This window comes from Puntigrus tetrazona, chromosome 22 (assembly GCF_018831695.1).
Source record: "Puntigrus tetrazona isolate hp1 chromosome 22, ASM1883169v1, whole genome shotgun sequence".
In the NCBI taxonomy this organism is placed as follows: domain Eukaryota; kingdom Metazoa; phylum Chordata; class Actinopteri; order Cypriniformes; family Cyprinidae; genus Puntigrus; species Puntigrus tetrazona.
In genome coordinates, this window is record NC_056720.1 from 10,067,086 (window position 1) to 10,081,164 (window position 14,079).

Consider the following 14,079-nt stretch of genomic DNA (forward strand, 5'->3'; position numbering starts at 1 on the left):
TGAGGGCCAATGGTAAAGACTCCTCAACATATAAGCAAGACTTTAATTGTTGGAGTTGCTGCATCTTCAACCGATACAATCATGCGATATTTCCCTTTCACACAAGTCTAATAAGAATTTAAATTCTGGCCACAAAGCGCACTATACTGCAATTAGCAACCTGGGGAAAAAAATAGGCACTTTGCAAAATACCGTAAGGAAAGTCTATGCTATTCACAAGATTTCAAAATGAACACGTATCTACAGAAACATTAAACAAACTATAACACAATCAAACTTGAATCTAGACATCAGATCGACTGCCCTAAAAAGTTGCGAATACTAAATAATCACACTGAGAAAAAAACAAAAAAAGCCAATTAATGCTATTCAAGCAGCTAGCTACACAAAAGGTATCAATTTGCCAAATATTCCTTCATTCATAACAGAACATCTGGCCATTACCCACATCAAACCAATAGTAAGTGATTTTCATTCAAAATGAATGCCTCTCATCTTTGCAATGAAAATAAAGTAATCAAAGGTTAGCTCGCTCCTTTAATTTTTAAATTCAACATGCCCCGTCAGTGTAAAAAAGAATTAATGCAAAATTATATACTGCGTAAAACCTATTTTTTCTTTTTGCAAAAAAAATTTGACATAAACAAGTGAATAAACGAGTGATAAATCAACCATCTATGACACAGTGTCTGTTACAACTCAGTTTCACTCCAGCTGACACCTGTAATCTCCACCTCTGCAAGGAATCCAACAATTTTGAAAAGTAACACGCAGAGGTTGAATGTCAGAGAGTCTATACCACTTAAACAAGTTGTGAACAACAAGGAAACACAGAGAACATTTAGTGCATAAAAACATGCAGGCACACTCGAGAGGTTCAGTGTGCTCAGATGACTTCCACAGTCTCCAGATCTCAAAGGAGTGCCTTTGGGGTGTAGAGAAAGGGCAGACTGACATCATAGATGTGCAGGTCATAAATCTGCAGCAATCTTATCAGCCTACCATCTCAACCATCACCACACTTTCAAAAAAAATAAAAAAAATATATATATATATATATATATATATATATATATATATATATATATATATATATATAGGCATATTAAAAGATTAAAAGATATTTTATTTTGTACTGATCACATAAAATTACATAATTTGATGCTTCAAGATAAAATTGTTGAGTTGCGAAAGTTTACATGCACGTGATTCTTAACACGGTTTTGTTATCTAGATGAGCTGTTTTTCTTTAGAAAAATACTTTTTCTCACAGGTTCTTTGGTTTTCCAGGATCTTATACATATTTTAACCCTTTCCAGTAATGATGAGATCCACGTTTTCACACTGAGAGACTCAGTTCACAACTATTACAAAACGTTCAAGCACTCAGTGATTTCCCAGAGGGAAACACACTACAGCTTTCACAGGGGCTCAATAAATTCGAAGATCAGGGTAAACTGAACTTATTTTTCTTTTATGTTTCTGTGGGGCAATGTGAGAGACACCTATGTAATAGTCATTTTTAATAACATTATAATATTATTTTGTTCATAATTTAGCATTACGACAGAACTTTAGTAATTAGAATAGCCACGACTGCACATGATAGCGGTAATTTTTCTGCTAAAAACAAAATATAAAACGCACTAGGATTAATGAGCTGCTGGGTTTATGAATATTAATCCTGTTGTCTGCATTCGCTCAAATTGGTTAAATCACCTACTCAGCAGCAATATGAAACATGGAAGGTCAAGCTGGATAAACACATTTAGCTCTGGTTCAATTTACACTAATCAGAATATGTATGACATTAAATATGCAGGTTTGAAATAAAGGCTAATTTGTAACCCTTTCAGACAAGTCTAATAAGATTTTCATTTTCTTTGTCTAAAATCTACTTGAGTATTTGTGCGGTACCTGGCCACTAAGTGCACCGTATCACTGCTAGAAGAAATCTGCAAAAACACATGCTAATAGACTTACAATTAGTAAGTACTGAACAAAATACTATTGAAAATATAAGAAAATGCATTGTGATTATAGATAGAACATAAGATTTTAAAATGAACATTGATCTCTCAGAAAGATGCTAACGCTACAACCTGAATTCCAGAAATGTTAGGACATTTTTTTTGACATTTGAATAAAATGAATACCAAAAATTATTTTAAATCAATATGTCATTCACAATAGAACACAGACAACATAACAAATGTTTAAACTGATAAATTATACAATTTTAAGCACAAAATTGGCTAATTTCAAATTTGATGGCTGAAACCTCAAAATCGTTGGTATAGGGCAATGTTTGTAGCATCTCCTCTTCTTTTCAAAACAGTTTGAAGACATCTGTGTTTCTGGAGTTTGGCCCTTTTAGTCCCATTCTTGCCTGATATAGGTTTCCAGATGCTAAAGGGTTTTTAATTTAATCATATTTTTCATTTAATAATGAGCCAAATGTTATCTACAGGGCATGACGGCGCTTATGAACCATGTTCGCATATGGCTTCCTTTTTGCATGACATAGCTTTACTTGGCATCTGCAGATGACACTGAATTGGGTTTACTGACAGTGGTTTCTGGAAGTATTCCTGGGCCCATTTAGTAATATCAATGACAGAATCATGCCTATGAGTGATGCAGTGTCGTCTGAGGCCCTGAAGACCATGGGCATCCAGCAAAGGTCTTCGACGTTGTCCCTTACGCAGTGATTTCTCAGAGATTTAAACCATTTTACACTGAGGAACCTTTTCCACAATCTTTTTATTAACTCTTTCACAGATTGGAGAGCTCATCTTTACCTCTGAGAGACCATGTTACAGACCTGATGTCTATTAACTTAATTAATTGCTCAATATTCTTTGAATCTTGTCTCTGATTAAGCAATTGAGGTGTTTATTATATAATAATTAATATAGCAGTCATCATTAACTTGTGACATTTAAGTCACTTAAGACGCAGAGGATTAACATAACTTTAATTTTGATCAAATATTTGCGCAAATCATTTGTGATCCAGCTTCATCTACAGAAATTAATATAATAGGTTTTATGAATCTTTGCAAATCACCTTCCCTAATAAAATTGAACCCAAAATAGGCAATTAATGCTACTCAAGCAGCTACACAAAAGGTCTCATTCATACAAACGAGAATTTGTATTTCAAAATCAAATCACAAATCAATTTGCTAAATATTTTCCCAACAGAACATCTGTCCATAACCAACATCAGACTATTAGTCATTGATTCGATCCCACAAGTAAACGAAGTCATTCTACAAGAGTCAAGTTGCTCCTCTAGTTTTCATATGCAACACATCAAGGGATTCAGGCTGAAAAATAAAACAACATCTTATACTTTATGGAAGATCAAGAAAACAACAAACATTGAGCATTTAAACGCCCCAAGCAAAACCAACACATGTAACTTCCACATTTGTAAAGAGTCCAAAAATGTCAGAGTTTACCACCACAACAGATGAAGAGCTGAAAAAAATATCTTGAGAAACCAGGATGCACCAAAGAATATCTAGTGCAGAAAAACATGCACGCACACTTGACTGGTGACTAGGCACAAAAATCTAGTTGCAAACATTAGAGATCACTAAATTTTCATAACTGCCAAGTTCTGATATTATCACCAACAACTCTTGTGAAACAACGAAAGCTGATGATAATCACTGACCTGTGATCTGCTCTAACAGCTTTTAATAGGTTCTAACTTAAATGATGTTAGATCAGTGAAACTGATGCATGCTGCAGCTTCTGGCGTTATCTTCCGGGTGTGGGTTCCTTGAACATCTCTATAAAAGCAGAGCCAAACATCTCTGTGATGCACACTGAGTGTAACTGAGCTGTCTACGATGAACATCCTTTGGCAAATCACTTGTCTGCTACTGCTGTGTTCCTGCACCCCAGGTAACCATATTTTGTGTACTTTAGTATTTACAAGTCTCACTGTAAAAAAACAAAAAACAAAGTTGCAGTAAATAAGTTAACTTTCAATTTAAATGTAACTTTGTTGTTGTTGTTGTTGTTATAGGGGTAATTTAAATATCCAAATTAACTAAAGTTACCTCAAAATCTAAGTTATGATAACTAACCGTGGCAGCAGTAATTGTTCTTATAGAATATGTCCAATAATATGCTGTTGAATATTATTATTATGCTATTATGCTTGAACTTTTTTTTTAGGTTTCTCCACGCATGATGGCATTGTTGGTGGTAAAGACTCCGTTCCACACAGTCGACCCTACATGGTCTACATTCGTGACAAGATCACTGAACAAGCATGTGGTGGTTTTTTGATAAGAGAGGATTATGTGATGACCGCTGCCCACTGCAATATACAGTAGGTGAAAATCATATCTTCATATCTTTTTTTTTTTTTTTTTTTTTTAATGAAAATCTGAAAAATTAAACAGGTATTTACTGTCAGGTACTTACTGTCTACAACTGTATGAAAAAAAACAAACAAAAAACAAAACAAAAAAAAAACACTTTCTTTCCTTTAGCGCTATATACAATGAAGTCAATTTCAGCTTTACCGCAACAAACCAGAAAAAAACTGAATATATCACGGAAAACTCATTGATGGAAACAATTTAAATTCTGTTCCAAGCAGCTCTAAAAAGACAAATCAGTTCAGTTTTGGCACAGTTCAGATCAATTACAATGTAAGGTTTATATATTTTAAAAATAAGTTTAATTCAGCTATCAGCAGCTCTGCAGAGGGGAGCAATATCACTGCAATTGTTGATTGAACTTAGTTACAGTTTAATAACGAGGTTGATGTTGCGTCGACATTTAACATACGAAGTGGCAGTCGTGTCATTCTTGAAAATATGTATGAATCGTTTTGTAACTATGGCCTCTACAATATCAATTTATTCATGTAGTTGTCGTAATCTCATGGTATATTTGGGGGTTGACAACACCAACAACTTACCTTGCGGTATAGAAGTAGATGCTTTTCCACATCCAGGATACAAAATTAAGAGGCCAGGCCATGACATCATGCTTCTAAAGGTAATAAGATGATTATTGATTGGTAATAAAATGATTTCATTTATATATAACATTTATCAAATATACCTTTGCTCTGCTTATCTTTAATATTTCTGTAAACACCAAATGAAATGTAGCGGTTATCAACTGAAGCATCTTTTTCTTTCAGCTGAAAACCAAAGCGATTTTGAACAAAAACGTGAGTATTATCTCTTTGCCGAAACCTGAGAACGAAGCGATCTCAAAGAACTGCATGGTCATGGGTTGGGGCTGGAGGAAATACGACGAAGAGTCTCCGTCAAATGTGCTGAGAGAAGTAAACGTGACTCTGCTGGACTCTAAAAACTGTGGCACGGCTGATACTTTGTGCAACCAGGGATCAGTTGGACCAGCGCAGGTATTTCAAGATGCACCACTCACAAATCATCATCTATGGCGTACGAGTGTAATATCAGTATATTAATAATCAAATGATATAATCCACAGGGAGACTCTGGAGGGCCACTTGTTTGTGGAAATTACGTACAGGGAATTGTGGCATTTCACAAAAAAAGCATTTCTCTCACAGCGTACACTCATATTTCGCACTACTTTTCATGGATTCATGACGTTATGAAACCACCTGCTCAGCAGCAATATGAAACATGGAAGGGCAAGCTGGATAAATTCATTTAGTTGCCTTTCATTTCTCTTTGGCCTTAGTTTTACACCAATCATGTGTGGCGCGAGCTTAAAATAAAAGGTGATTTGTAACCCTTTCACACAAGTCTTCTAAGAATTTCATTTTCTGTTGCTAAAATCTGTTTGGGTATTCGTGTAGTAGCTGGCCACAAAGTAAAACGTATCACTGCTAGAACAAGCTTTTAGAAACAAAAAAGCCACGCCAATGAACCCAGCAATGCAAAATACTTTAAGGAAAAACGAACACACAAAATCAAGCATTTGAAACAAATTGGATCATTAATGTTACTCAAGCAGCTAGTTCAAGGAAACTGACCGTTGTGAGGAGGACAGCTTTGAAAAGGTTAAAAGTCTCTACCACCACAAGAGATGCGGACGCTTGAATAAGTCATGAAATGTCTTAAGCAGCAACGAAGCACCAGGAACATTTAGTGTGTAAAAACACGCACCCCCGAGGGATTCGGTGTAACTCGGCTGTCTACAACCAACATCTTTTGGCTAATCACTCGTCTGCTACTGCTGCATTTCTGCGCCCCAGGTACTCGCATCTAGCCTACTTTAATTACAACAGGCTGTTGTAACTCAAGAGTATGCTGAACGTTTCAGAAGTAAACCGTGTTAGGCTTTTTCATACATGGCATTGCTGGTGGTGAAGTCTCCGCTCCGCAGTCGACCCTGCATGGTCTACATTCCTGAAAGGTTACAAAACAAGCATGTGGTGTTTTTTTTAATAAGATTACGTGATGACTGCTGACAACTGCAAAGAACGGGGAAATAATCATTTTTTTCAATTTTAAATAAAAAGAGCGTGCAGTACAGTCTATACTAAAACAAGTTTAATTCAGTTAATCCAGAGGTTTTACAGAAAGCTGCAGCTCAGGTCACTTCAGTGTTCATTCAAACGCTACAAAATGTGATTAAGCTACAGAAAGCAAAAAGATGATTACTCATCTTAATTCAGTTCTAATTTTGTTCTTATCTCTCAAGATCAGTACAGTGTCTAGAGTGACAGTTATATTTATATTGTAAATAAATCCTACTCATTTTGTCTGGCCTTTATATTTATTTGGTCATTTTTAGTAATCGTGTAGAGGTAGGTCCCATTTCATATCCAAAATTCAATATTAAGAGACTGGGCCATGACGTCACGCTTCTAAAAGTAATACATAAGACTGAACGATTTCATTGGTATCGTGCCTAATAAACATTCTTCCAAGTTCTGTTAGTTCAAGCAAGAACTTCGCATCATCTCTTTCAGCTTGAAACCCCAGCAACTTTGAACAAAAGTGTGAATACTATCTCTTTGCCAAAAACTGAGAATGAAGCAATCTCAAAGGACTGCATGGTCATGGGTTGGGACTAGAAGAAACAAAATCATGAGCCTCAATCAAAAGTGCTCAAAGGTGACTCTGAAAACTGTGGCATGGCTGATACTCAACTGGACCAACCGCAGGCACTTCAAGATGCACCACTCACAAATGATCTATGGGGTATCAGTATCAGTGCAATAATAGATCCAGAGAGACTCTGGAGGTGTTGCACAGTGAACTGTTATTTTACAAAAAACAAGGCAAATATAAACCAATTCAAGAGTTTACACTCATACTTCCCACTAGCTTCCATGGATTCATCACATCACCTGACATATCAAAAAAAGTTAGATCAAGTCTTCCTGGTGTGGACATTAGATCCAACCCCAGATGCCAAATACCAAAACCCATCAGAAGCGTTTAGTCTAGAACACGACTTAAAAGTATGGTTTAGTAAATTTCTTAAATGTATTTAGCATCCAAATGTGCATCAAGTCTTCAATCAGCCATAAGGATGACAAGTCACTGAAAGCAGGAGACAACTTTTTTGCTAAGGTTTCAATGCTCACTGCTTCACATTTATCGCATTAAATAACCTTGCAATTAACTTCTTGTGAAGACTAAAAGGCCCCAAAACCACAGAGGATTAAAAAATAAAATAATCTGATAGTAATTGAGTGCATAAACAGGCAATATTAAAAGTCAAGATTAAACTTGGGGGCCGGGGAAATACTGGAAGCTGGATAAACTACCCTTTTTTTTTTTTTTTTTTTTTTTTTTAAACAATTTTACATTTTAGAATGGAACCAGTCCGTGTGAATTTGAAAACGTAAACCCCAAATCCTATCGCAAAAGCCTGACAAAAATTATTTTGTGCAGTAGCTGGCCACCACTGCCACCTTGTGGCAAGAAAAAACCCTGCGCTAATAAGTGACGCACAGTACTGAAATCAGATGTAAAAAAGCTTTATTGAATTGATGTGTCATTCTCACAACACCAAGTTAGCACCTTTCTACACAAGCAAAATAGTCAAACTTCAATCTAAACGGAAGTGACATTTTGCAAGTTGACACTTTCTCTGCTTCCTTTTAGGAGATGGGTTCATCTGCACAGCACTGATTTCCATGAACTCTGAAACGGCAAAAACATGGTCTTAAGAAAACGAACAAAAGCATGCAAGTCAGTTAATGCCAACAGCCAAACAAGTGCCATCCAATAATCGTTTGAAGTTAAAGGGATAGTTCTCCCAAAGACAAAAACTGTCATTACTCACTCATGTCATTCCAAACCCATAAGACCCATGTTCACCTTCAGCACATAAATCAAGACTTTGAAAGCACACCGTACACGATCAAGCTCCAGAAACACAGCAAGGTTAATACCCATGTCCTGTGACATCAGGGCTTTAACCATAAATGACGAAACAAGATTACTTTGTGCACAAAACCAAAATTCAGCAATTAGTCTCCTACATGTCACCCTGTCATAATTTAGAGATCGGCTATTCTGTGTCAAACAAGTTAACGTTCAGATTTAAAAAAAACTAAAAAAAGGCACAGGGGACAAACTGTTAAAAGCATGTTATATAACCGTTATATGGGTTTTCGTCACACAAAATAAGTGTCTTCATAGCTTTGTAAAAGACGCCCTGACAACATGCATCATTTTACAGATGTCCTTGCAGTTTCTGGACTTGCATAATTTAAGGACCCTTGCCATCTATGGAAGCCTGAAAGGTCAGATTTAAAATAAACTTAATTTCTTCACCCAGGTTTGGAATGACAAAAGGCGAGTAATTAGGTAGTAGAACTCTCATGTTGATGATTAATGGGTTAGTTCACTCGTAAGTACAAAAGTAAACCCATACCTCTGTGTTTTTGCCATGAAAATGAAGTCAATTCAAAGTTGCTCCTCTAGGTTTTCAATTACAACACGTCAAGGGGACTCAGTCTGAAAAATAAGAGGGTATTTTAGTATACAGGAGATGTAAAAACACAAAAACAGAAATCATGCTCTTAAGATTTCCAAAAGACTAACACTTCTAGACTAAACAAGTGTGAAAAACCCGGTACAAAATTGTGAATGTTAAAAACAAAAAGGGCCAAACTTTTAACGGGTCTCCATAGTGAGTCGCTCAAGATGAAGTGGCGAAAAAGGTATCTCTACAAAATGTTAAATTTTGACGTGACTTAAACCTGACCAAAAGTAATCTTTAAAGTTGGTGCATACTAATTGGCGATCAGAACAGGGACTTAAAATCTCATTTCAAAGGCCACATGAGGTACTTTCCACCAAACACGAGCACACTATTTAAAAAAAAAAAGTCGTCATGCAGCTTTTTTTAAAGGAGGAACAGGAAGTGTTTTTGGGGGTTGTGGAACAGGATTGAACAGATTCTGGAGATGTAATCACTGGTCGAGGCAACATTCGAAGAAAACATGGACAATGAGAACTGTTGTAGGATGCGTACAGGAGAGCAAAAGGTTTTACCTCACATTACAGGCCTATCTCCACAAATGACCTAGTCAAGAGAGCAGCTTTCATCTCAGGATTCTTGAGTCGGAAGGCACAACACTTCATTCTCCAAGGACATTGGTGATTTCCGTAATTGCTAGCAGAGAACTCTTGGATCCAATGAAGCATTATACAGAGCCATTGCTTGCTATACCACAACGGCAACGTTTCATCTTTGTTAGCTTAATCTAATACTAAAGTTTCATTTGCCTGATGAAAAAATTTAGGATCCCAGATGTTAAATCCCCAGCTATCCACTCCATGACATTCACCTGGCTTGTATTGAGCTTTTTAATATCGAAGGCAAAAGAGAGCATTTTCCAACCATTTTTTAATGAGCTTCATGAAGCCAGATTAATACAAAAAGAAAAAAAAGATTCTGAGGTGTTGATATACAGAACAGAGCACATTTCTTTCCAAGGAGGAACAAAATCTTGACATTTAAGAGGATAAGTTCAGTCCACAGTAGAGCATACTTTTAAAAAATAAAATTTAGACTGGTCAAAGAATAAAGCACCTTGGGGCACCGGTCCTAACGAGAGGCGGAATGACCCAGTGGTTTACTCTTTGGATAATGAATATTTACAAATCTTTAGCAATATCAAGGAGGTTTGCTGGAGACAACTCCAATGCAAAATGCCTACCTTGCTTCACTAAAGGAATGCATCACAAAATGAAGGTGGCAAGGAGCAATAAAGAACACATCACAGCTTATCAAGCTTCTATTGGAGGATCAGATTAGAATATTTTCAAGGTTCCGTTTTAAAATTGTTTAAATGCAAATGCTCCTCTAAGCACTTTAAGTGAGCCGATATTAAGAAATTGGTCCAAAGATCTTTGAGGAAATTGGTTTTTAGAAGCTATCAGGCTGTGTTGGACAGGTCAATTTTTACGCATGGTTTCAGAGACATTTCTTAAACACACACTAAAAAGGAAAACAAAGGACAATTTCAAACCTCCGTGAGCATCTATAACACAAATCGCAAGGTAAAAATGGCAGATACAGGTAGCCTCACAGGGCTTGAAACTCGTACAGTAAGTGAATGCTCATGGATTTTAGGCAGCTCCTCAATGAGAGGAACATCCTGCGGATACTTGACACGGTAAAAAAGGAGTGTCTTTAATAGAACATTTGAATCAGAACACAAAACGTAAAGAAAAGTAAAACAAAAAAAAGGTCTTCCAAGAGCGCATCTTTTTATATACAGCCAGCGAAGGGATGATCTTGCAATCAGGATTTTTTTTTACTCGTGTGAAGCTGAGGACAAGAAGTAGGCAAAAGTGTAAAGGCACTGGAGCATTGTGAACATCCTTTCCAAACAGTGAACTGACACCAAGACATGATTCTTTTCCAACAAGGTCTTATGGACTATTCTGATCAAGTGCACAAAACCGACTTTAGTCACTACTATTGTACTTTTTGGCTTGTGGTCATCAATTCCAAGATAAAGGCAACCAAGTTGACTGAACTCAGAAGTTTGAAAAAGGCAGTTTTGTCTTTCTGCTTAGGTATAGACATTATTCTAAAACACCACAAGTGGGCTGAGAGCTATTGGTGCAGTTATCTAGTAAAATGAGTCGTTCTGAATAATACATACCATAGCTGTCGTAACTGTCTCTGTAGGATCCACCAGAACGGTCATATCCACCCTGGCTTCTAAAACCAAAAGTAATATTTGCCATATTTAAAGTGCTCGCGGTTACGAGATCCATAAAGTTGTTTCTTGTGCAGATTCGCTCTGTGCTTAAGAAATCTCTCACCTGTTATCCCTGTATCCACCGCCGCTGCCACCGGAGTATCCGCCACTCCTGTTGGAGTATCCGCCGCCGCCACCACCACCATAGGACCGGTCACCTCCACCATAGCTTCTCTCTCCTCCACCATAGCCTCTATCTCCACCCCCATATGATCGGTCACCTCCGCCGTAGCCCCGGTCACCACCAAAGCTTCTGTCACCCCCATAGCTGCGGTCTCCACCATATCCTCCACCACCTGTGTAACAAATAAAAAGGTTATACAGACGAGAAAAAAAAACCTTCCATTTAATTAAAAAAAAGAAAAGTAAACCACCAGCTTTGTCATGATAATTTCAAGCCGCCAATCCTTCTTCAAATGCAAATGCAGCCATCTGTTAACAATTTCATTCAAGTAAGAATACCGACCTCTACCTCTGCCTCCCCTGAAGAACCCCCTGCCGCCTCCAGAACCTCCTCTGAAACCACCGGACCGTCTACCAGATTTGCCAGCTTCATCAACACGAATCATGCGGCCATCAACAGACTGCAAAAAAACACCCATTATGGTTAGAAACACTTTAGGCTCCCCCTGATTTGACTGATGAACATCCATGCAGTTCATCATTAAGACATTTAGGCAACAAAATGGATTTTTTTCATATTACATTTGGTTACACATATCTGTTCCTAACGGGTGTTGATCTTACCTTTCCATTCATTGCAGCCATAGCATCCTTTGCATCCTCTGGATTTTCAAATGTCACAAAGCCAAAGCCTCTAGACCGGTCTGTCTCGCGGTCCCGGATTACATCAACTGAAGCAAAAAAAAAACACCATTTAACTCAAAAATAAAAGCTGTGAAATAGTTTAAACCAACCTCAAACCCTCTGCTTAAAACAAACCTTTGGCAATTGATCCGTATTTGGAGAAAGCCTCCTCTAAGGACTGCTCTGTGGTATCATAGCTCAGACCACCAATGAAGAGCTTTCCCTCGTCAGACATGTTGAATCACGTGCTGAAAAAAAACGTAATAAAAATCAAATGTTAGAAAAGGGTAACCAATTAAGCTAAAGAGGCCAAGTGAGGCCCGAAGAGACTAAAATTTATCGCGCGAAAACACGCGGGTTTTTTAGTGCGCAACAAGGAAACGCCATTTTCTACCCGTCTTCACAGCGTGCTGCAGCCATTTTGCCACAAAGACACGTTTTATCGCACAACCCCCCTTTGAACTCTACCTTCAGATCCTAAATTTAATATGGCGTGAAAGTTTACCATTAGCACGAAAAACCATTCGCAACTCTGTGAGAAGTAGGTCAGTATAACTAGGTCACTTTGGGTTTAAAGAGGAACAAAGAAACCTATAAAATCCGACGTAATAAACTCCACTCACGCGCTGCATTCGAACGATTTCAAATAAAACGGTTAGCACGCTGCAAAACACCTAGAAATGTTTTTGGTTTTTTTCCACACTTCGCAATTTAATCACCGTAATACGTAAAAAACCCGTATAAACAACGGCTAACGAACCACACTTGTAAACTACGCAACGTAACGCACAATCAGAACAAAGCGCCACATCTCAGGCCAAAACCAGAGTAATAAGGGCAGCGTTTCTTACCTCAGGTTGTCTCGAACACTGAAAAGAGTGCAGGACGCGACGCCGACTGCAGCAGAATAGGAGCTCGCACAGAAAATGGCGCCAGTTTAAAGGCTTCACGTGACTGCAGATCTCTGTGGGCGTGTCCACGTCGTGGCACGTCACGGGCTTGTACCTTTGTCTCGTCTCTTTTGGTAATTGTGATTATACTAAAAATATCTGAGAAAACAAAAATAAAAACTGTTCGCGGTATAATTCCTCATCTTTCTAAAATATAACAATGTTATTCTAGGAATTTTATACAATCAAATGTGTATTATTATTATTATTATTATTATTATGGTTGGCTCTTGTTTTGTTCCTGGCTAAATACTGCATCCATGAATGCAAACTTTGGAAGCATCGGCCTTTCGACGTTTAAATAAAAATCTACTATTGAAATAAAAACCTATACGTGTTGGATTTCTGGCTACTGATAGCAAAGTCAAAATTGTGAACCTTTTTAAAAGGTGCATTATTGTTTTGCTCCCTGCCATGTAATATACAGCCATTCTGCTTGTACTGATGAAAAGAAAAGGAAATAAATCGGATACCTTGGTCATACAAAGCAGTGTAAATGTTTATTATGCTGTATGCTTTATATATAAAGGTGTTATATATTCTCATTAAGATATTAGATTCATAGTTACAATATAGTTACTGAGGAAAATGTGCAACATTTGAAACATTTGGTAACACTTTGGAATACCGTTCCAATTTGATATATGCATAATAAGTAATTAATTATAAAACGAAGATAATGGTAACCCACTAGTAATGACTCAAGTATTACTAAATCTTTCTGAAGCAAGTACTAATTACTAGGATCAGTATTTTAAAGTTACAAGCATCATAACTGCCTAATATTGGCTGGCAACATTGTTTGATATTTGAGATATAAGTATGGTTTTGGATAGTTATTACCATACAAAAACCTCCAAAGTTTACAGTGATCTTCACTTTAGAATACTGATCCAAATAATTAGCAATTCCCTCAGAGGAATTTTGTAATGCTTGAGTCATTAGTGGGCTACCGTGACCTTCACTTTACAATTAATTATAAATTATGTATTATTCATATTAATTGCGAACCTGGATACAGTAGTTCTTAGGGAGGTATGAAAAAATAATAGTTACTGATTAACTACCACATTCATTGCTATTACCTACTAACTCATAGTAGTTGTTAGATGTT

The 14,079-nt window shown here is 37.1% G+C and overlaps 2 protein-coding genes across 6 annotated transcripts; one reads left to right on the forward strand and one right to left on the reverse strand.

Moving 5' to 3' along the window:
• The first annotated feature begins 3,730 nt into the window (after window positions 1-3,730).
• si:ch211-212d10.1 (chymase) lies at window positions 3,731-5,767 on the forward strand. The gene is made up of 5 exons (XM_043223411.1): window positions 3,731-3,917; window positions 4,194-4,350; window positions 4,898-5,027; window positions 5,176-5,403; window positions 5,493-5,767. The coding sequence occupies exons 1-5, from the start codon at window positions 3,863-3,865 to the stop codon at window positions 5,679-5,681; spliced, it is 759 nt and encodes a 252-aa protein (XP_043079346.1). The 5' UTR covers window positions 3,731-3,862; the 3' UTR covers window positions 5,682-5,767.
• Window positions 5,768-7,946: 2,179 nt separating this feature from the next.
• On the reverse strand, window positions 7,947-13,012 carry cirbpb (cold inducible RNA binding protein b). 5 transcript variants are annotated; one of them, XM_043222483.1, is made up of 8 exons: window positions 12,867-13,011; window positions 12,151-12,263; window positions 11,956-12,062; window positions 11,675-11,792; window positions 11,273-11,504; window positions 11,110-11,168; window positions 8,865-8,947; window positions 7,947-8,128 (listed from the first exon to the last, which is right to left on the reverse strand). In XM_043222483.1, exons 2-7 carry the CDS (start codon window positions 12,248-12,250, stop codon window positions 8,943-8,945), a joined length of 621 nt encoding a protein of 206 aa, XP_043078418.1. In that variant the 5' UTR covers window positions 12,251-12,263; window positions 12,867-13,011; the 3' UTR covers window positions 7,947-8,128; window positions 8,865-8,942. The 5 variants fall into 5 exon arrangements, with proteins under 5 accessions (XP_043078418.1, XP_043078420.1, XP_043078419.1 ...); XM_043222485.1 differs by lacking the exon at window positions 7,947-8,128 and having other exon boundaries at window positions 8,878-8,947; window positions 11,110-11,175; window positions 12,867-13,012; XM_043222484.1 differs by lacking the exons at window positions 7,947-8,128; window positions 8,865-8,947 and adding an exon at window positions 9,826-10,769 and having other exon boundaries at window positions 11,110-11,175.
• Between the last annotated feature and the right edge of the window lie 1,067 nt (window positions 13,013-14,079).

Bases quoted from the DNA above. Each gene is read 5' to 3' on its own strand.
- si:ch211-212d10.1 (XM_043223411.1), top strand. From the start codon at position 3,863: ATGAACATCCTTTGGCAAATCACTTGTCTGCTACTGCTGTGTTCCTGC. The intron at 3,918-4,193 runs GTAACCATATTT...CTTTTTTTTTAG, and splicing joins GCTGTGTTCCTGCACCCCAG to GTTTCTCCACGCATGATGGC. The intron at 4,351-4,897 runs GTAGGTGAAAAT...TTATTCATGTAG, and splicing joins GCTGCCCACTGCAATATACA to TTGTCGTAATCTCATGGTAT.
- cirbpb (XM_043222481.1), bottom strand. From the start codon at position 12,250: ATGTCTGACGAGGGAAAGCTCTTCATTGGTGGTCTGAGCTATGATACC. The intron at 11,505-11,674 runs GTCGGTATTCTT...TTTGTTACACAG, and splicing joins CAGGGGAGGCAGAGGTAGAG to GTGGTGGAGGATATGGTGGA. The intron at 11,169-11,272 runs GTGAGAGATTTC...TTTTGGTTTTAG, and splicing joins GGTGGATACAGGGATAACAG to AAGCCAGGGTGGATATGACC.